This window comes from Oncorhynchus mykiss, chromosome 28 (genome assembly GCF_057628025.1).
Source record: "Oncorhynchus mykiss isolate SJ-2025 chromosome 28, ASM5762802v1, whole genome shotgun sequence".
Lineage (NCBI taxonomy): Eukaryota > Metazoa > Chordata > Actinopteri > Salmoniformes > Salmonidae > Oncorhynchus > Oncorhynchus mykiss.
Window position 1 is genome coordinate 37,800,733 of NC_143049.1, and position 23,724 is coordinate 37,824,456.

A 23,724-nucleotide genomic window follows, 5' to 3' on the forward strand; every position below is an offset into this window, starting at 1 on the left:
CACAGGAGTAACCACCACCCCCGTCACCACCACAGGAGTAACCACCACCCCCGTCACTACTACAGGAGTATCCGCCACAGGAGTAACCACGCCCCCCCACCCATCACCACCACAGGAGTAACCACCATCCCCATCACCACCACAGGAGTAACCACCACCCCCATCACCACTACCGGAGGAACTACCACAGGAGTAAACACCACCCCCATCACCACCACAGGAGTAACCACCACCCCCATCACCACCACAGGAGTAACCACCATCCCCTTCACCACCACAGGAGTTTCCTCCACCACCATCACCACCATAGGAGTAACCGCCACCCCCATCACCACCACAGGAGTAAGCGCCACCCCCATAACCACCACAGGAGTAACCGCCACCCCCATCACCACCACAGGAGTGACCGCCACCCCCATCACCACCACAGGAGTAACCGCCACCCCCATCACCACCACAGGAGTAACCGCCACCCCCATCACCACCACAGGAGTAACCACCACCACAGTAGTAACCACCACCCCCATCACCACCACAGGAGTAACCACCACAGGAGTAACCACCACCCCCGTCACCACCACAGGAGTAACCACCACCCCCATCACTACTACAGGAGTAAGCACGCCCCCCCCCCCCCCCCCCATCTCCACCACAGTAGTAACCACCACCCCCATCACCACTACAGGAGGAACTACCACAGGAGTAACCACCACCCCCATCACCACCACAGGAGTAACCACCACCCCCATCACCACCACAGGAGTAACCGCCACAGGAGTAACCGCCACAGGAGTAACCACCACACCCAATCATCACCACAGGAGTAACCACCACCTCCATCACCACCACAGGAGTAACCACCACCCCCATCACCACCACAGGAGTAACCGCCACAGGAGTAACCAACACCCCCATCACCACAGGAGTAACCACCACCCCATCACCACCACAGGAGTAACCGCCACCCCCATCACCACCACAGGAGTAACCACCACAAGAGTAACCAACACCCCCATCACCACAGGAGTAACCACCACCCCATCACCACCACAGGAGTAACCGCCACCCCCATCACCACCACAGGAGTAACCACCAACCCCATCACCACCACAGGAGTAACCACCACCCCCATCACCACAGGAGTAACCGCCACAGGAGTAACCGCCACAGGAGTAACCGCCACAGGAGTAACCACCACCCCCATCACCACCACAGGAGTAATCACCACCCCATCACCACCACAGGAGTAACCGCCACCCCCATCACCACCACAGGAGTAACCACCACCCCCATCACCACAGGAGTAACCGCCACAGGAGTAACCGCCACAGGAGTAACCACCACCCCCATCACCACCACAAGAGTAACCACCACCCCCATCACCACCACAGGAGTAACCACCACCCCCACCACCACAGGAGTAACCGTCACAGGAGTAACCACCACAGGAGTAACCACCACCCCCATCACCACCACAGGACTAACCACCACCCCCATCAGCACAGGAGTAACCACCACAGGAGTAACCGCCACCCCCATCACCACCACAGGAGTAACCACCACAGGAGTAATCGCCACCCCCATCACCACCACAGGAGTAACCACCACCCCCATCACCACAGGAGTAACCGCCACAGGATTAACCGCCACAGGAGTAACCACCACAGGAGTAACCACCACCCCCATCACCACCACAAGAGTAACCACCACCCCCATCACCACCACAGGAGTAACCACCACCCCCATCAGCACAGGAGTAACCACCACAGGAGTAACCGTCACAGGAGTAACCACCACAGGAGTAACCACCACCCCCATCACCACCACAGGACTAACCACCACCCCCATCAGCACAGGAGTAACCACCACAGGAGTAACCGTCACAGGAGTAACCACCACAGGAGTAACCACCACCCCCATCACCACCACAGGAGTAACCAGCCCCTCACCACCACAGGAGTAACCGCCACCCCCATCACCACCACAGGAGTAACCACCACCCCCATCACCACCACAGGAGTAACCACCACCCCATCACCACCACAGGAGTAACCGCCACCCCCATCACCACGGGAGTAACCGCCACAGGAGTAACCGCCACAGGAGTAACCACCACCCCCATCACCACCACAAGAGTAACCACCACCCCCATCACCACCACAGGAGTAACCACCACCCCCATCAGCACAGGAGTAACCGCCACAGGAGTAACCGCCACAGGAGTAACCACCACAGGAGTAACCGCCACAGGAGTAACCACCACCCCCATCACCACCACAGGAGTAACCACCAGCCCCATCACCACCACAAGAGTAAAAGCCACCCCCATCACCACCACAGGAGTAACCACCACCCCATCACCACCACAGGAGTAACCGCCACCCCCATCACCACCACAGGAGTAACCACCACCCCCATCACCACCACAGGAGTAACCACCACCCCCATTACCACAGGAGTAACCGCCACAGGAGTAACCACCACCCCCATCACCACCGCAGGAGTAACCACCACCCCCATCACCACAGGAGTCACCGCCACCACCATCACCACCACAGGAGTAACCACCACCCCCATCACCACCACAGGAGTTACCGCCATCACCATCACCACCACAGGAGTAACCGCCACCCCCATCACCACCACAGGAGTAACCGCCACCCCCATCACCACCACAGGAGTAACCGCCACCCCCATCACCACCACAGGAGTAACCGCCACCCCCATCACCACCACAGAAGTAACCACCACCCCCATCACCACCACAGGAGTAACCACCACCCCCATCACCACCACAGGAGTCACCGCCACCCCCATCACCACCACAGGAACTCGTGATGAGATAGAGAAGACAACTCTAAACCTTTAAACCCTCTGACAGGTTTCAGATGATTGAAGCACTATATTGGATTCCAGCTGAGTCATCCTACATTCTCTCCGAAAGTTTCTCGGCCCAAAAGGTAATTTGTGCTTGATTTGTGGACACAATACCAACCACATGGAGTGCACTCAACCCACCCCACTCCCGTGGTTAGAAGCCAGGGGCCTGCCAGGACTAATCTGCAGTAAATCAGATTGAGGTGCTGATAGCTCTGTGTGTCCCTGATTGCTCCCTGTACCCCTAGTAAGATTTGGGGGGATCCTTCTGGCACTTTCCTCCCCAAGTCAGGATTGGCTTGGAGACTCAAGGGGGTCTTTTGGAGCCCATCTGTTTTTCATATTGAGAGCAGACTTGGGGACAGAGGTGATATTACATTTGAAGTGATGAGGGCGGTTGATTCTGATTAAAGTTTAGTGTCTGGAGTCTCTGTCCGTGTGTCTGTCTCGAACCCCACAGTTGAGCCTCCTTTCAGTATTCTTATAGTAGAACTGGCCATCTTGTAATATTATGCACTGATCACTAGGCCAGAATATTACCTTTAAAAGACAAACATGTTCTGGCTTCATAGGCAAAGTCAGTGAGTTGTTTTCAGTATGTTTTCAACATAGGGCAATGCACTACAGTACCCTCCTGTTGCCTAGGTGTAAAATGGCCATCACTTGTTTAATTATCGTTGCCTTTTTAATGAGTTTTTCCTAAGGCCCTTAGCCCAAATAATTTGATTTTTCTTAAAGCAATTTAATTTAATGTATGAAATCATATATCCAATTCTGCAAGAGAATCGATAGTGAAGCAAAAGTCACGGCTACATAGATTGACTGCTCAGGGGTAAATTGAGAAAAGGGAGGGTAAGGACTGAGGAGGGACATGCAGCCACCCAACAGAATGACTAGTATGAATTGTTGTCTGTGATTGTGCTGGTGTTAGGTGTAATCAATAGTAGTCTATCACAGTGATGCTGAAATCAATAGTAGTCTATCACAGTGATGCTGAAATCAATACTAGTATATCAGAGTGATGCTGTAATCAATAGTAGTCTATCACAGTGATGCTGTAATCAATACTAGTATATCACAGTGATGCTGTAATCAATACTAGTATCTGATGTAATCAGTAGTAGTCTATCAGGGTGATGGTGTCTGATGTAATCAGTAGTAGTCTATCAGAGTGATGGTGTCTGCTGTAATCAGTAGTAGTCTATCAGAGTGATGGTGTCTGATGTAATCAGTAGTAGTCTATCAGAGTGATGCTGTAATCTGTTGTAGTCTATCAGAGTGATGCTGTAATCAATAGTAGTCTATCAGAGTGATGGTGTCTGATGTAATCAGTAGTAGTCTATCAGAGTGATGCTGTAATCAATAGTAGTCTATCAGAGTGATGGTGTAATCAATAGTAGTCTATCAGAGTGATGGTGTAATCAATAGTAGTCTATCAGAGTGATGCTGTAATCAATAGCAGTCTATCAGAGTGATGGTGTAATCAATAGTAGTCTATCAGAGTGATGCTGTAATCAATAGCAGTCTATCAGAGTGATGCTGTAATCAGTAGTAGTCTATCAGAGTGATGGTGTAATCAATAGCAGTCTATCAGAGTGATGGTGTAATCAATAGCAGTCTATCAGAGTGATGCTGTAATCAATAGCAGTCTATCAGAGTGATGGTGTAATCAATAGTAGTCTATCAGAGTGATGGTGTAATCAATAGTAGTCTATCAGAGTGATGCTGTAATCAATAGTAGTCTATCATATTGATGGTGTCTGCTGTAATCAACGCATTTTAAAAAATAAATATAGTACTTTTTTCAGTTAGTCTGCGAGGCAGTGACTGTGAGTAGGAAAGAATCTACCATTATCTAAAATAATAGTTTCATCTCAAGACAACAATAATAATAATAGTAGTTATTCACTGGTGTTGTTTTGAACAATTGTATCTCCTATGTCGAGATTGATTGCAATCAATGGTCGGTTGTGAGGCACAAAACACAAACATGTCATAGCAATCAACTCGCCGCAGCAGCAACGATTACATTTGCAGTCAGAGATAAAAAAAAACCCACAAAGGCTACTGTATCCATGAGGTTAGGCCTATGAACTAGGTTATTCTACATCTGTGTGTTCATTTGCAGATCTGGTTTTCTTTTAAGCTATTATTGAGATGATTTGTGTGTAAGCCAATAGCCCTCTACAAAATCAAATCAAATCAAAATGTATTCGTCACATACACATGGTTAGCAGATGTTAATGCGAGTGTAGCGAAATGCTTGTGCTTCTAGTTCCGACAGTGCAGTAATAACCAAAACATATTTGACCATTTATAAATCGCTTACTGCTCATGCTTCCGGTAAACTGTTTTGAGTCTTCACCAATGGATGCAATGAAATACTGTAAGCACACCCAGGTCACACGTGAAACAAGTTTTCGATGTCCATCCATGTCTGAGGATGTCGGGAGATGATGTGGAAACCGGCCACTAGGGGCAGCAGTGAGCGCTGCTACCTTCAAATAGGTTTGGGTTTTGCTCTAATTCCAAAGGTTGCAAGTTTGAATCCAGTGACAGAAAGTTGTTTTTTGAGATTTTATCCCAAACTTTAACCCTTACCTTAACCATTCAGAGTTAATGCCTAACCTTAAGATTTCAGATATAATGGATACACTTAACCTTAAACAGATCTATATTTGACATTTGCAACTACCCTCGAAATTTGACTTTAATAAGAAACATGGGTTAACGCCTAAGTCTGACGTGAGACTGTGAGAGCTGGTCGGTATGCAAGTGAACCTCAAAAAATGCTATAGGGTAGAATGTGAACATTTACAAGGCTGTATATTATTCCATGAGACAAAAACTAGAATGAAACCATATTTAGGACTTTATTGAAAGTTGAACAGGTGACTTACAGTCAAGAGCCATTGTCGGCATTTCCTTTACAGTTCCTTTACAACAAAAAAAAATGTGAGTTTCAGTTTCCTCTCTCTATGCACAAATACACAAGACTGGCTGGGCTGAGGGAAGAAAAAAACAGAGCAGTGATTGTCTGCTGAGTAGTGTTGAGTTGTGTTGGGGTTCAGAATGTCGTCAGTCTACGGTGAGACGGACACAAGTCCTGCTGAGACTGAGGATGTCCTCATGTGAACACCTTATCAGCCACTTGACAACAGTTGTCCCTTTTCTCTTTTCCTAAACAGGCAAGGCCACTTTGACATTCACCAGGTGTCATATTCCTTAGATCCGAGTGAAAACAAGCCGTGCGTACATACAATGCTTTCGTAACAAACCCCGCCCCCCAAAAAAACATCAACCAAATAATAATGAAGTTGTTTCCATAATGTAAAATAGGAAAAATAAATATCCCAATTAATGAGAAGTGCAGGTACTCCTAAATTCTCAAGTTCTTTTAAAAAATGAATTATGACATCAATATTTCGTGGCAAACCTTAAGGGTTTGCAGTATTCTAATACCGAAACAAGAACAACAACTGAGTCCATTTAAGAATGTGTGCAAACGAAATGCTTCATGGATAAAATCCAACTTTCTACGCCACAGAAATATAGAACAAACTCATAATATTATTGACAATAGTTCTAATTTGTGTATATATATTTTTGTATACACTAATTTGTGTATATCTCTTTTTGTATACACTAATTTGTGTATATATCTTTTTGTATACACTAATTTGTGTGGTAAAGCGAAGCCTCTCCCCTAGTGTCTCATCCAAGTGCAGATGATCTCTGGCAATCTGCTTAATTAAATGTATATTTATTAAAACTTTGAGCCAGGCCTGACGAGATTTCGACATCTCTTTAAAATTCCATTTAGCAAGACAGTTAACAAATAATTGTGTTTCCTTAACGATGACAGCCATCACTAAAGAAAATAACCTCAATCTTCATCATCATCACTTTGGAAGCAGAATGACTTAATTATCAGTTGTGGTAGAGATTAGCTAAAATGTAATCATTGAAAACCCCGAAAGGTATTTATTAAATGTGTTTTTCTAACTGAAAATATTTTTTTTTGTTTTTATGTAACTCAAATACTGTACTGTGGATGGCTGTTTAAAGTAGTATGACCACGTCTTCCTCATTTCTGGTAACACTTCCAGCCAACAGTATAACGATTTATTATAGTAAAGAATAATATAATAAAATGTATATTATACGTTTGTAATCAACTTTAGACATTTGTAGGCATACATTTTTTCAACAGCCTCAAAATAGCTGATAATAAATCAAGATTGGTATGAGCTGAAAATTAAACTGAAGATATTATAAGGGGGTCTTAACAGGTGCTTATGTTGTTGCTCTCGATAAAAGCATTTGTACTGCATTGTACTTCAATGTACTTGTTGGATTTAAGTGACATTTTACTGTACTGTTGAACTATACGCAATGGGGGGGGGGGGGGGGGGGGGGTTGCACATCCATAGTTGATGAAACTGTTGTAATGGGACAATGAGAAAAAATATATTGCCAACATTGTACGGTTTGGGTCAGCACGATAGTGGGAAAAAGGATATGCAGAACTGTGTTGGTTCCATTTAGGGTGTAATGTTTTCTCCAACTAATGAGCATCAAATGTATAAGGCCTCATCAGAGCTCTTAACCAAAAACTAGATTTGTTTTGTTTCCCAGCTGTTTTTTGCCTTGATTTTTCCATCCTGGATTTCTACTCACTGCATGCAAAATAACAGTTGACATTCTCCTTGGCTTAGTATTTTTACAAGTGCCCACAGCTTTGCTGTAAATCGTTTCCCAACACTAACTGTATTTTCCAATGCTGTTACAGCTATGTTTCCGTAAAAAACAACTAAAAAAACAACAAATTTAACCATCATGGTTGCTAGAACACCTCATAGGATAGATAAAACAATCACAACAGCTTTACATTTTTAACTTACCGATATGGTGCAATCACTGCAGATGTTTACAAGGCTTCCAGGCTGTGACATGATAGTGTTTTCTTCATCGCTACCCCCCCAACCCCAGTCTCTTTGCCTTATCTCACCTTCCCTGCTACACCGTTCAGAGGCATTGTGACACTCTAAGCATGTTCATTCAGAACCTCAGAGTCATTGTGACACTCTAAGCATGTTCATTCAGAACCTCAGAGTCATTGTGACACTCTAAGCATGTTCATTCAGAACCTCAGAGTCATTGTGACACTCTAAGCATGTTCATTCAGAACCTCAGAGGCATTGTGACACTCTAAGCATGTTCATTCAGAACCTCAGAGGCATTGTGACACTCTAAGCATGTTCATTCAGAACCTCAGAGGCATTGTGACACTCTAAGCATGTTCATTCAGAACCTCAGAGTCATTGTGACACTCTAAGCATGTTCATTCAGAACCTCAGAGGCATTGTGACACTCTAAGCATGTTCATTCAGAACCTCAGAGGCATTGTGACACTCTAAGCATGTTCATTCAGAACCTCAGAGGCATTGTGACACTCTAAGCATGTTCATTCGGAACGTGAGCGTGAGAGCGGACAAATCGGACAGGTGTCTAGATACCGTTATAGGATTGTAGATCGTGACCGTGTTCGGTAGGCACCAAATGGAAGAAAAGGGAGAGAGACTACTGGACTACCGGTCGAATAAGAAACACCCATTTCTGTTTTCTGTTTCAAAAAATGTTGCTACGGTGAGCTCTACTGAATATGGACCAGAGTAAGCCTGAATTGATCAAATCCACCATTGATGAAACCCTGCTGTAAAATCCATAAGGATTTATCCTGTTTTGAGAATCTCTTCCATGAATATAACTGCCTGCCAGCAGCAATGAACAGGGTTCACAGGATGACAAAGGACACAAGATCAATTGAATAACAAAGCACTCTATCATGTTGGAAGCATCTTCCTTTAAGTGCAATCAAAATATGGAGTGAAAGTGACGTATGTTTTTATGAGGAGAATGTGGTTTTGAGCATGAGCGTTAAAATAATGAGTTGTTAATAATAATTAAGTGTGGTTCATTTTAGGGTTGTCAATAATAGTTACACAGGCCACTGTGGAATAGATTTGCAGTATAAAAAAATGTGTCAATAACTCTGCCACGTTTTGAAAATACAATCTACACTGAATGTTCTAATCAGAAGGTTTGCATGGGTGGGAGTTCAATTTACCACCTGGTGACATCACCAGGCGGGAAAATTGGTTAATAGACCAATAACAAAGAGTTCCAAACCTCCCTGCCAATAACAGCTAGTTTTGAGTTTTCCCATCCCCACATACACCATGGGGTCTTGCTTGAGAAATAGTTATTTGCTAAAAACTATTGTCCATTTCAATGGAAAACTATTACAGTTAGGTATTTAATTGTTGAGAAGAAATGATTTGACATTGATATAAAAACGGCTAAATTCGGCCTTTACGATATCAATGCCAAACTTAACATGGTTCATCATGGTAATGTCTTTGATGACCCTAAGAAGTTGCAAATTGATAGGACATTGTGAAATGGATATACAAAGGATTTAAATTGACACGTAAATATGATTTCTAGATTTAATAATTACTCAGCCCTGTTAACCAATCCCTTATTTATGTTATTTTTATCAAAGGTTTTCCAAAATGTCCAAGATGTAGGAAAATCTATCCTGGCTGGCCTTATGGGTCCTTGAGGTAAATTTGTTCAGTATGAGGAAAGACACCTACATACAAAGTTTAAAGTCTGTAGGTCATACTGGGCAGCAGATATGAGGGTTTAAATGAGACTGCGTATTACAACGCCACCTATAGGTCAATCAGTACCATTCTTTTAGACCAAGTTACTCATGGCCTCTAGTTTTTGTGTGCCGAATTCAAACAAAAGTTATCAACCTATGCTTGAGTTATTTTACCATGTCAAGGAAAACATTATAATATAAGAATAACAATAGGTTTTACAGCAAAGCTGTGAACCCCTAAATATCAGTTTGAAACAAATGTTACAGATCATAGTGAACCCTGGGACAGACTACAGGGCCAGTTGAAGAGGTCAGGCTACTCATTTCACCATGACAAGATGTTGTACTTGAAAATGTCACTGTTGTATCACCACTGAAGCGTAGATATCGGTTCACTCCTTGTTCCGTTTGAACGTCACTGTGACATGAGAATGTCTGGACATTTGTGCGTTGAGGTCCTTCCAACGGGTCTGGAGGCCATCCCAATGTTTTAAGCTTTGCATCATTTCATGTTAAAACATTACTAACAAAATCTCCAAAATGTCATCCTTTGAAAAATCCAGCCAGTATGCAGTGCCCAAAACAAAGCATTTTGAATGGAAAACCATCATCCTACAGTTAATTCTCAACCCACATTGATGCATTTATACCACACCAATCAAATGTCCTCTCAGAGTACAGCATCATCGTATCGTCATCTAAAATGTCCTTTCTTGTATCCTTATTCATATCGGCGGGGCTCAACCGAGGGCTAAGAGACGAAGAGGTTGCCGCCGTCGCTGTGGCCATAGAGGTCTGCCAGTTTCTTGAAGCGTGGCCCCCAGTCGCTGAGGTAGTCGTAGTTCTGCTCCGAGTCCATGCTCAGCGAATCCAGCGAGCTGAGGGACTCTGCGGCTGAGCCGCTGCCCTCGAAGGCGTACGTCTGCAGTGAGTCGTAGGGTGGTGCTGACAGGTCCACGTCGGCCTCCTTCAGCCGGTCCCAGATGAACTCGCGGAAGATGCCGTTGTCCGGCGGTGGCCGGGAAGACGAGAAGAGGGTGGGCACTTCTGGAGTGACGTCACGGCGGTTCTTGCTGCCGCTCTCACGGACTACGTTGAGGTTGCGTAGAGCGACCATGTCAAAGGCCTCGGTGTCCTCCTCGCCGCCGCCCTCGTCGTCGTAGCGCACAATGTTCTCGCGCACATCACGCTCCTCGTCCAGGATCAAGGGCTCCTTCTTCCTCCGTCGCTGCATGGTGATGATCAACAGGACCAGCACTGTGGAGAGAGGGAGACAGAGAGAGAGAGAGAGACAGGCATGACCATATTAGAGACACATATTTCCATCAGATTATACAGATTCACAAAGAATTTGAAAACAAACCCAATTTTGATGAACTCCCATATCTACTGGGTGAAATACCAGTGTGCCATCACAGCAGCAAGATTTGTGACCTGTTGTCACAAGAAAGGACAACCAATGACGAGGAGGAGTAGATAGGAAGGATCGGAGGACCAATGCACAGCGTGTAAGTGTTCATGATATTTATTATAACTCAGAACACTAAAGAATAAAACAACAAAGAGAACGAAATTAAACCAAAACAGTTCTGTCTGGTGCAGACACAAAACAGAAAATAATCACCCACGAAACACAGGTGGGAAAAGGCTACCTAAGTATGATTCTCAATCAGAGACAACTAACGACACCTGCCTCTGATTGAGAACGCACATAGACTGCCCACCCCAACTCATGCCCTGACCATACTAAAACCAAGACAAAACAAAGGAACTAAGGTCAGAGCGGGACAGATACAACTCATAATTATGTTTATTTTATTTTCCCTTGAACTATTTTCACATCATTACAACACTTTATATAGACAAAATATGACATTTGTAATGTCTTTATTCTTTTGGAACTTCTGTGAGTGTAATGTTTACTGTTAATTTGTATTGTTTAATTCACTTTAGTGTATTATCTACTTCACATGCTTTGGCAATGTTAACATATGTTTCCCATGCCAATAAAGCCCTTAAATTGAAATTTAATTGAGAGTGAGAGAGAGACAGAGAGAAGAAGGCAGTCAGCATCACTATCAACAAAGGGCAGAGGACCAAGATGAGTTAATCATGATTAGACAAAGAAAAAACAGAGCCATCGCAATTCTGTCCAGGACCATTGTGGAGTACAGAGGTGTTCCTTCAGAATTTTGGGTTGTACACTGAAAAATACTAGCAACGATAGGACAGCTCTGTCTGCCACCTGTGTGGGTTTAGGACACTTAGTGTCAACACGACCCTTACCCCATCAACACGACCCTTACCCCCATTAACACGACCCGTAACCCTATCAACAAGACCCTTACTCCCATCAACACGACCATTTAGCCTATCAACATGACCATTAACACTATCAACACGACCCTTATCCCCATCAACACGACCCTTATCCCCATCAACACGACCCTTATCCCCATCAACACGACCCTTATCCCCATCAACACGACCATTAACCCTATCAACATGACCATTAACCCTATCAACACAACCATTAACCCTATCAACACAACCATTAACCCTATCAACACAACCATTAACCCTATCAACACGACCCTTATCCCCATCAACACAACCATTAACCCTATCAACATGACCATTAACACGACCCTTATCCCTATCAACACGACCCTTCCCCCATCAACACGACCCTTATCCCCATCAACACGACCATTAACCCTATCAACACAACCATTAACCCTATCAACACAACCATTAACCCTATCAACACGACCCTTAACCCCATCAACACAACCATTAACCCTATCAACATGACCATTAACACTATCAACACAACCCTTACCCCCATCAACACGACCCTTATCCCCATCAACACGACCCTTATCCCCATCAACACGACCCTTATCCCCATCAACACGACCATTAACCCTATCAACACAACCATTAACCCTATCAACATGACCATTAACCCTATCAACACGACCATTTAGCCTATCAACACAACCATTAACCCTATCAACACAACCATTAACCCTATCAACACGACCATTAACCCTATCAACACAACCATTAACCCTATCAACACAACCATTAACCCTATCAACACAACCATTAACCCTATCAACACAACCATTAACCCTATCAACACAACCATTTATCCAATCAACACGACCCTTACCCCCATCAACACGACCCTTACCCCATCCATACGACCCTTACCGCCATCCATATGACCCTTACCCCCATCAACACTACCCTGGGTGGCAAGCTCTGAGAAACAATTTGATGGATAGAGACACTGTGCCAGTAGTGGTGGAGAAAGGAACCATGGATAGATACTACCTGTGTTAGATTTATTACAATAAGCCAATGGTATTCACTGGGTTTTCAGACCCCCCCCCCCCCCTTCTCTCTCTCTCTCTGGAAAAAGTGTTAGTCATCACAGTCCTGAGTTAAGGTTATTTCAGGTTGATTTCAGGTTATTTCAGGTTGATTTCAGGTTTACTTCACGAGATTTGCAAAATATGCTATTAGCCCGCACGTGTTGTTGGAAAGTGCACACACAGAGATAAACAACCAGACAAACCTGTTTACATATCAGGGTTTAACAGTGGCAATGTCCCAAATGGCACCCTACTTCCTATATACTGTAGTGCCCTACTTTTGACCAGAGCTCAATGATCCCTGGTCATAAGTAGTGCACTATATAGGGAATAGGGTGCCATTTGTGTGGGGGGGACAGTCGGTGAGTGTCCCCATGCAATTGGCTGCTCCCACAAGCTGCTTACGCTGGGCAGGCCAGCGCTAAATCTTTGAAATGAGCGCAGCATATGCCTATCTGAGTAATAATACAGGAGTATATGCCAGTCATAAAGCCCCTAAAAAAAGCAAACGGTCCAAGTGCTGTCCCCAAAGCATGTCAACGTAGCATAGCATGTCAACATAGCATAGCATGTCAACGTAGCATAGCATGTCAACGTAGCATAGCATGTCAGCGTAGCATAGCATGTCAACGTAGCATAGCATGTCAACGTAACATAGCATGTCAACGTAGCATAGCATGTCAGCGTAGCATAGCATGTCAGCGTAGCATAGCATGTCAACGTAGCATAGCATGTCAACGTAGCATAGCATGTCAACGTAGCATAGCATGTCAGCGTAGCATAGCATGTCAGCGTAGCATAGCATGTCAAAGTAGCATAGCATGTCAGCGTAGCATTGCATGTCAACGTAGCATTGCATGTCAACGTAGCATAGCATGTCAACGTAGCAAAGCATGTCAACGTAGCATTGCATGTCAACGTAGCAAGGACCTCTCTCTTTCTCAATTTTCGATGGTACCTTCTGACAAGATAGAAAAGTTTTAAAAAATTAAAAAGTCTTAATATAAACCAATTTACTCGTAAAATGCCAAAAGCAAAGTTGAAGGTACATACTCTAGGTTATACCAAACTCAAACAACACACCAACTGAAAGGGAAAGTGTTTTTGAGGAAGTTTTGGCTTGCAGCGCAGGTTTGGGTTCAGCTGTTTCCATTCATGAAATCTGACGATGCTAATATATTAACTCCAGCCTGAAGTAAATAAAGGATTATTGTGGACTCTGTTACCATGGGCCTTCAGACACAACTCAAGGTAAGGGTAAAGTGACCCAAATATAGATTTTGCATGAACTATCCCTTTAAAGAATAATATAGTGTTGCCGGCAGCACACTCCATAGTTGAGCACTTGACGACGTGGGCTGTGCACATATATCCACAGCTGCTTGCATATAAAGCTTAAGCCATACATCTCCTCTCATCGAACACACACACACACACACACACACACACACACACACACACACACACACACACACACGCACACACACACACACGCACACACACACACACACACACACACGCACACACACACACACACACACACACACACACACACGCACACACACACACACACACACACACGCAACATCTTTGTGTCACACACACAAACAAGCTCCCCGAGACACAGTCACAGTCCACCCATCGGGGGTTAGAGAAACTGCCTGCCAGGACCCCTCATCTCCCCGTCAGAGTCAGATCTATACTCCCAGAGCTGAAAATAACACCCGTCGCTGCTGAGTGAGCAAGCGAGGAAGGGGAGGCAAACGTCTAATGATCCATCCTTTAACGCTGCCACCGCCAGGCTAAAATATGGAAGCTGCCCAACCCATACCTCATCCCCAGGCACTATACCACCTCCCTGGGCTAAACAAGCAGAGGGTGGAGGGTGGATGCTGGGGGTGGAGGGTGGAGGGTGGGGTGTGTGGTCACATCACTATACGTCTTCGCAAGGCAACAGCGGAGGAGGAGGAGTGGAGAGGAGAGGGAGATGAGGAGAGGGAGATGAGGGGGAGAGGAGACAGAGATGAGGAGAGGGAGATGAGGAGGAGAGGGAGATGAGGAGGAGAGGAGACGGAGATGAGGAGGAGGAGGGGGACATGGAGATGAGGAGGAGGAGTGGAGATGGAGATGAGGAGGAGGAGAGGAGAGGAGACGGAGATGAGGAGGAGGAGGGGGACATGGAGATGGAGATGAGGAGGAGGAGAGGAGAGGGAGATAAGGAGGAGGAGGAGACAGAGATGAGGAGGAGGAGGGGGAGAGGGAGAGGAGGAGGAGAGGAGATGGAGATGAGGAGGAGGAGAGGGAGATGAGGAGGAGGGGAGAGGAGGGAGATGAGGAGGAGGAGTGGAGAGGGAGATGAGGAGGAGGAGGAGGGAGATGAGGAAGAGGGGGAGAGGCGAGGGAGATAAGAAGGAGGAAAAGGAGGAGAGGAGAGGGAGATGAGGAGGGTGGAATAAAGAGTTCTAAGAATAATAAAGAGTTCTAAGAATAATAAAGGGTTCTAAGAATAATAAAGGGTTCTAAGAATAATAAAGGGTTCTAAGAATAATAAAGAGCTCTAAGAATAATAAAGGGTTCTAAGAATAATAAAGGGGTATTGTTTGGTCATTCTAATGAAACCTTGAGGGGTATTGTTTGGTCATTCTAATGAAACCTTGAGGGGTATTGTTTGGTCATTCTAATGAAACCTTGAGGGGTATTGTTTGGTCATTCTAATGAAACCTTGAGGGGTATTGTTTGTGATTATAATGAAACCTTGAGGGGTATTGTTTGGTGATTCTAATGAAACCTTAAGGGGTATTGTTTGGTGATTCTAATGAAACCTTGAGGGGTATTGTTTGGTCATTCTAATGAAACCTTGAGGGGTATTGTTTGGTGATTTTAATTTTAATTTAATTTTATTATTTTTTAAAAACCTTTATTTAACCAGGAAGGGCTTATTGAGATTTAAAATATATTTTTCAAGAGCGTCCTGGCCAAGATAGGTAGCACCAAGTCATTACAAAAATTATAGACAAACAACATGAAAAACTGCAGGTAATCTAGTAAAAACCATAGAATTCACAAGAGTATAGCAAAATCATGAAACAGCTAATTAAAAACATTGGCAGGTCAGGGAATCAGTCTCAAGATCATTCATTAGTGATTTAAGAATACCAATCGGGACAAGTTCTTCCAGTTTAAAAATACGTTCTAATGAAACCTTGAGAGGTATTGTTTGTTTGTTTGGTCATTATAATGAAACATTGAAGGGTGTTGTTTGTTCATTCTTTGTCCAACTGGCCATTATGCACACAACAAATACAAATACATGAATTTGGACATGTGCTGAACTGAAAATAATAACGTTTAGCGCAATGACATACCACATGAATGAGGACTTCCTTTGTGTTTGTGAGCATGGGTGCTGGAGGCAAGATTGTGCCACATGTTCTTTCATTCAATTGAAAAGACTACTGGGTACAGTCAACAAATAAAACACAGCTTGAGACACTGACTGAATACACAAATGTACTCCATCTTAAACATGCATTTTGTGTCAGATACCACTAATATGTCTTATCAAAATTAACCAATCTTCGTCTGATATTTGATCAATAAGTACCTTTCGTATATATTGTGTTTTATGTATTTTCAGTGGTATTGTGCGTTGTCCAGTTCACTGTTGCAATTCATGCCTGTTGGCCAGGTCGTTAATGTAAATGAGAATTGGTTCACAATTTACTTATGTTGTTAAATAAAGATTACATAATAATACAAATAATAAAAACAGATGCTACTGTAATACATCGACAATTACCGACAGGTTGAATAGATGTTGTATTTTGATTAAGAAAGTATCACAAGGACCCCGTGCACACTCATTCAACTACGGTTTTATAGATTGCACGCTTCCTTGGTCACGCTTTGTGGCATTTGTGGCATAATACACGACTGTGTGTACGCAAAATAAACATGTAATTTGGACCAGATACACCACTTTTATCCATAGAAAATTAAACGTGCCGCAGTGATACACATTGCACGTGGCAGGCTTCACTTAAGGCACAGCAACGCGGCAGTTCAATCAAAGAAGAATGAGGAAAAATGTGCGGTAAATCAATTGAACATTATGCCCAATTTTCCGTAATTGAATTGAGAAAACAATCCGTCTTGCAAAAATCAATGGGACAACAAGCGGAATAATTAGCACCGGGGTCCATTCTCATCGACATATTATATAATGAGCCTCTCTCTCTCTCTCTCTCTCTCTCTCTCTCTCTCTCTGTGTTGCGAAAGTATTCCTTGCGAAAGTATTCGTCCCCCTTGAACTTTGCGACCTTTTGCCACATTTCAGGCTTCAAACATAAAGATATAAAACTGTATTTTTTTGTGAAGAATCAACAACAAGTGGGACACAATCATGAAGTGGAACGACATTTATTGGATATTTCAAACTTTTTTAACAAATCAAAAACTGAAAAATTGGGCGTGCAAAATTATTCAGCCCCCTTAAGTTAATACTTTGTAGCGCCACCTTTTGCTGCGATTACAGCTGTAAGTCGCTTGGGGTATGTCTCTATCAGTTTTGCACATCGAGAGACTGAATTTTTTTCCCATTCCCCTTGCAAAACAGCTCGAGCTCAGTGATGTTGGATGGAGAGCATTTGTGAACAGCAGTTTTCAGCACTTTCCACAGATTCTCGATTGGATTCAGGTCTGGACTTTGACTTGGCCATTCTAACACCTGGATATGTTTATTTTTGAACCATTCCATTGTAGATTTTGCTTTATGTTTTGGATCATTGTCTTGTTGGAAGACAAATCTCCGTCCCAGTCTCAGGTCTTTTGCAGACTCCATCAGGTTTTCTTCCAGAATGGTCCTGTATTTGGCTCCATCCATCTTCCCATCAATTTTAACCATCTTCCCTGTCCCTGCTGAAGAAAAGCAGGCCCAAACCATGATGCTGCCACCACCATGTTTGACAGTGTGTTGCTTTTACGCCAAACATAACGTTTTGCATTGTTGCCAAAAAGTTCAATTTTGGTTTCATCTGACCAGAGCACCTTCTTCCACATGTTTGGTGTGTCTCCCAGGTGGCTTGTGGCAAACTTTAAATGACACTTTTTATGGATATCTTTAAGAAATGGCTTTCTTCTTGCCACTCTTCCATAAAGGCCATATTTGTGCAATATACGACTGATTGTTGTCCTATGGACAGAGTCTCCCACCTCAGCTGTAGATCTCTGCAGTTCATCCAGAGTGATCATGGGCCTCTTGGCTGCATCTCTGATCAGTCTTCTCCTTGTATGAGCTGAAAGTTTAGAGGGACGGCCAGGTCTTGGTAGATTTGCAGTGGTCTGATACTCCTTCCATTTCAATATTATCGCTTGCACAGTGCTCCTTGGGATGTTTAAAGCTTGGGAAATCTTTTTGTATCCAAATCCGGCTTTAAACTTCTTCACAACAGTATCTCGGACCTGCCTGGTGTGTTCCTTGTTCTTCATGATGCTCTCTGCGCTTTTAACGGACCTCTGCGACTATCACAGTGCAGGTGCATTTATACGGAGACTTGATCATTATTAGTCATTTAGGTCAACATTGGATCATTCAGAGATCCTCACTGAACTTCTGGAGAGAGTTTGCTGCACTGAAAGTAAAGGGGCTGAATTTTTCAGTTTTTGATTTGTTAAAAAAGTTTGAAATATCCAATAAATGTCGCCCCACTTCATGATTGTGTCCCACTTGTTGTTGATTCTTCACAAAAAAAGACAGTTTTATATATTTATGTTTGAAGCCTGAAATGTGGCAAAAGGTTGCAAAGTTCAAGGGGGCCGAATACTTTCGCAAGGCACTGTACCAACCAGTAAGAATTCCGGCTCTCACAGACCTGTTAGTTTTTCTTTAAGAAAATATTCTTTAAGATTGCCTGTTTTAGAGAAATGTCATCATGGAATATTGTAAGAGCTTTCATTGTCTGATTATATTCACCTTTGTTTATCCTACGGTTCTGACTTAGTGTACAGAGAGAATACTGTAAAAAAGGCCAATGCTCTGAATTCTGTTGCTGTACAAATAGTTATATTAGTTTGCTCATTAATGTCTTAATCAGAATTACATGATTGCATCTTATCTGTTCATCGTTCCCTTATGCCATAGTTCAAATCAAATCAATTGTCAGTAGAAACCACATTTGTTGAAGAAAGTCAGCCATATCAGCCATGGTTTTTTAAAAGGCAGTAAATGAGGCTGAATTAACTGTTTCTCTGCCAGACAAGGCTCCGCTGATAGCCAGGTGTAGCGGTGGTAAGGATTCACTCCATGGTGAATGAACTGTTTCGCTGCCAGACAAGGCTCCGCTGATAGCCAGGTGTAGCGGTGGTAAGGATTCACTCCATGGTGAATGAACTGTTTCTCTGCCAGACAAGACTCCGCTGATAGCCAGGTGCAGCGGTGGTAAGGATTCACTCCATGGTGCTGAAGGGTCTGCTGTTGGGACAGCTTTATGTCGGCCCGAAACAGTTTGTGGGCAACGTTCGTCACTGTTACAGTGCAACACATGTATTGTTTAGTATTGTGTTGTGTTGTGGATTTGCTGGCGTGCATCTAAAAAAAAAAATGATATTGTATTTCGCTCCACCAAGATTTACATGCTAAAATCAACACTGCAAAGAGAGTGACGATGTACTTCAGCTGAATGGGGACACTCACCGATCACCACGATGACAGTCTTTGTCAGCCAGAATGAAGGGAACAGATTGAGACAGTCATTGTCGTATATTATCTGATACAGGCCACTGGTTTTGGGGGACTGGGTGTCTGACTGATGCACCAAATATTGACACAGTTCTTGCTTCATTTTTAAAAAGACAATGGAAAACATCAGCCATTGACATTTCATTGGGCAATTCATTCAATAATAGATGACTTAATATAATGGTCATCAATATGTTGGTTGCCTAAAAATGTCAGATGTGAATCTGCTGAGGTGTAATGGTAACTTTAATCTTTAAACATTAAAAGTAACAGTAACAAATCCGACTCCCGACCGCTGATTTTGGTAAACAGCTGAGGGATGGGGGTGGAAAAATATAGCCAGTCTTTAACTCATGCACAGAGCTATAAATACAAGTACAGACCATTTATGATATCAAGCTGATAGTTTTTAGAGGCTGTAACCGGGCTTTTAGCGAGGTCCTGCTGAGATAGGCTTCAATGTTAATGCAATAGAAGTCTCTGCCGGCAGCGAGCCACCTGACTGACTGACACATCTATAAGGGACTATTTACGAGTTGTCTCCGAGAGTGGGTTTTTTGTTTGTTTGTTTGGGGCAGGTATTCCCCCAGGGGTACGCGCAATGCCATCGGGGGTATGCCAAATAAAAACGTGATTGAGTTTAAAAAAATATATATTTAAACATACATTCTTTTTTTTAAAACTTTTTTTTCCTTCATATTTTCAAACAGTCCATTTATATTTTTCAACGGGGCTATACATTTGGGTGAGTTTTTTCTCTCTCATCTGAATAGCCTCGTTTCACTGCCAAAAATGAAATTCAACCATCTAGTGTTCAGCGAAATAACAACACAATGTCAAATACGGGTAGCCTAGAAAAATAATGAATATCCAATCACATGAACCGTTACTCTCTCCCAGGAATTTCCCTAACGGTCCGTATGTAACCAAACATAGCTGCTGCTCATGTTGGTATCTGTACTGATGGCGCATGACAGGGAGACCTAGTGGAGTGGTAACGCACGTGCAAGCAGTTGCTCCCGACGGCACTTGGGTACACTGCAGCATCCACAAAGAGGCTCTTGCTGCCAAGGGAATGCCTGACAGCTTGAAAGACGTTTTGAACACTACAGTGAAAATGGTTATCTTTGTTAAAGTAAGGCCCCTGAACTCCCGTGTTCAGGGGCTGGCCTATCTGAGTGATGTTTTTTCCCGCTTGAATGATCTTAATCTAGGATTACAGGGACACTCCGCAACTATATTCAATTGTCAGGAAAAAAATTGAGGCTATGATTAAGAAGTTGGAGCTCTTCTCTGTCTGCAATAAACAGGACAACACACAGGTCTTTCCATCATTGTATGATTTTTTTTGTGTGCAAATGAACTCAAGCTTACGGACAATGTCAAATGTGATACAGCGAAGCACCTGAGTGAGTTGTGTTCGCAATTACGCAGGTACTTTCCCAAAAATGATAACACAAACAACTGGATTCGATATCCCTTTCATGCCCTGCCTCCAGTCCACTTATCGATATCTGAACAAGAGAGCGTCATTGAAATTGCAAAAATTGAATTTTAATCAGAAGCCACTGCCAGATTTCTGGATTCAGATTTGTGTTTATCAGCAAAGGAATGAGTGTTACACCGAGGCCTGTACTCTGGAGTGGGATCAGTCTGGAAGAGGAGGGTCCGTCATGGTCTGGGGTGGTGTGTCACAGCATCATCGGACTGAGCTTGTTGTCATTGCAGGCAATCTCAACGCTGTGCGTTACAGGGAAGACATCCTCCTCCCTCATGTGGTACCCTTCCTGCAGGCTCATCCTGACATGACCCTCCAGCATGACAATGCCACCAGCCATACTGCTCGTTCTGTGTGTGATTTCCTGCAAGACAGGAATGTCAGTGTTCTGCCATGGCCAAAGAAGAGCCCGGATCTCAATCCCATTGAACACGTCTGGGACCTGTTGGATTGTAGGGTGAGGGCTAAGGCCATTCCCCCCAGAAATATCCAGGAACTTGCAGGTGCCTTTGTGGGAGAGTGGGGTAACATCTCACAGCAACAACTGGCAAATATGGTGCAGTCCATGAGGAGGAGATGCACTGCAGTTCTTAATGCAGCTGGTGGCCACAGCAGACACTGACTGTTACTTTTGATTTTGACCCCTCCCTTTTTTCAGGGACACATTATTCAGTTTCTGTTAGTCACATGTCTGTGGAACATGTTCAGTTTGTGTCTCAGTTGTTGAATCTGATGTTCATACAAACATTTACACGTTAAGTTTGCTGAACATAAACGCAGTTGACAGTGAGAGGAAGTTTCTTTTTTTGCTGAGTTTATGGCAGATGACCTTACATGTCCTCTCTATTTATGGTTTATCTATTTATGGATCCAGCTTTACGAGGTAAAGGGAACAACGGTGCAGTATTGTGAACTCACAATGAACCTCTGGAACAGCTGCTGTCATAGTTTGAGGAGCTCCCCCAAAATTCGTTAAGACTGCCTCGATAGTACAGAAAAGAACAGAAACTCCAAGCTTGCCTCATTACAATTATTCAGCCACATAAATGTGCTTTATTTTGCCTGTCCAACTGAATACAAACGAGTTGGGCCAGGTGCAATTAAAAGGGCCATGAATGTGTTGAATGGAAATAACAACAACAAAAAACTCTGAAATGCCACACTGCTTCAGTAGGGACAGTTTAGCTTGGGGCCTTGTGCTTCTCTCCCATTGTGACTCAGTGGGGACAGTTTAGCTTGGGGCCTTGTGCTTCTCTCCCATTGTGACTCAGTGGGGACAGCTTAGCTTGGGGCCTTGTGCTTCTCTCCCAGTGTGACTCAGTGGGGACAGTTTAGCTTGCGGCCTTGTGCTTCTCTCCCATTGTGACTCAAGCACCATAAGTGACCAACACAGTAAGTTCATCGGTAGTTAAATCTCTATTTAAAAAATATTGTAATTTTCAGTTTTCCGCATTGTCTCTCCTGGCTCTCTACATATACACCAGCCCCGCGCCCTCGACCATGACGGATTAGGCTGGGCTGGACCCCAGGAGGAAAAGGCATAGTTGGCACAAAATGGCGGCTCGTTCGAGGCTTTGCAGCGATGGACTAATCCTAGTCTTCGTCTCACATGGCACCCTATACCCTATGTGGTGCACTACTTTTTGAACAGAGCCCTATGGAGGTTGGTCAAAAGTAGTGCACTACAAAGGGAATAGGGTGCCATGTGAGATGCAGACCCAGTGCCCCAGACAGGCAGGAAGAACTTTGGCCGTCTGAAGAACATGTGGGAGAGGTCTTCAGAAATACAAGGATGCTGCCACACAATGTATTCTCCACGATAACAGGATTGAACATTGAGGCCAAATCATGTAAATACATCATATAACCATGCCTCATATATCTTTGGAAATTCAAGATGATCGTTGGAGATAGAAACTCAAAGCATCTCGGAGTAGGAAAGCTGATCTTGGATCAGACCCCCCCCCCCTCCCCCGTCACAGCCGTTGAAAGAAGAGGACCAAGGTGTGGTGTGATGAGCGTACATAGTCCTTTTATTTATATGTAAACAATACAAAAAACCAACCGTGATACTTAAGGGCAATGTGCCAACAAACAAAAACAACTTCCCACACAGAAAGGAGAGGAAAAGGGCTACCTTCATTATGATCTAAGAGGCAAAACTGATCTTAGATCAGTTGACTATAGGAGGCCATAATATCTAGCGTTATCAACAGAAAATATGTTGAGTCATTCTGTCTAACAGAGATGGTGTTAAGCAAAGGGATCATTGGGGGAAGTAATAACACAACTGCAGCTTTGAAAGGGACCTTTCACTCAAACCTCTGTTTTCTCAGGAGCCTGAGGTAACTGGGAAACTGACTGTTTCTATCCCTTCTCTCTCTCTCTCTACCCCCAAAATAATAATCACAAAGCAATCTGTTGATAGACACCTTAGGTGAAAGGGCCCAGAGAGAGAGAGAGAGAGAGAGAGAGAGAGAGAGAGAGAGAGAGAGAGAGAGAGAGAGAGAGAGAGAGAGAGAGAGAGAGAGAGAGAGAGAGAGAGAGAGAGAGAGAG

The 23,724-nt window shown here is 43.8% G+C and overlaps 1 protein-coding gene across 3 annotated transcripts in view; it reads right to left on the reverse strand.

Moving 5' to 3' along the window:
• Window positions 1-5,726: 5,726 nt before the first annotated feature.
• The window catches only part of LOC110509116 (cadherin-7), a 141,022-nt gene continuing 123,024 nt past the window's right edge, over window positions 5,727-23,724 (reverse strand). For all 3 annotated transcript variants that reach the window (XM_090225630.1, XM_036966569.2, XM_090225629.1), the window contains one exon: window positions 5,727-10,807. In XM_090225630.1, the coding sequence (XP_090081756.1) occupies window positions 10,302-10,807 (506 nt within the window). In that variant the 3' untranslated portion in view covers window positions 5,727-10,301. The remainder of the gene's footprint in view (window positions 10,808-23,724) is intronic.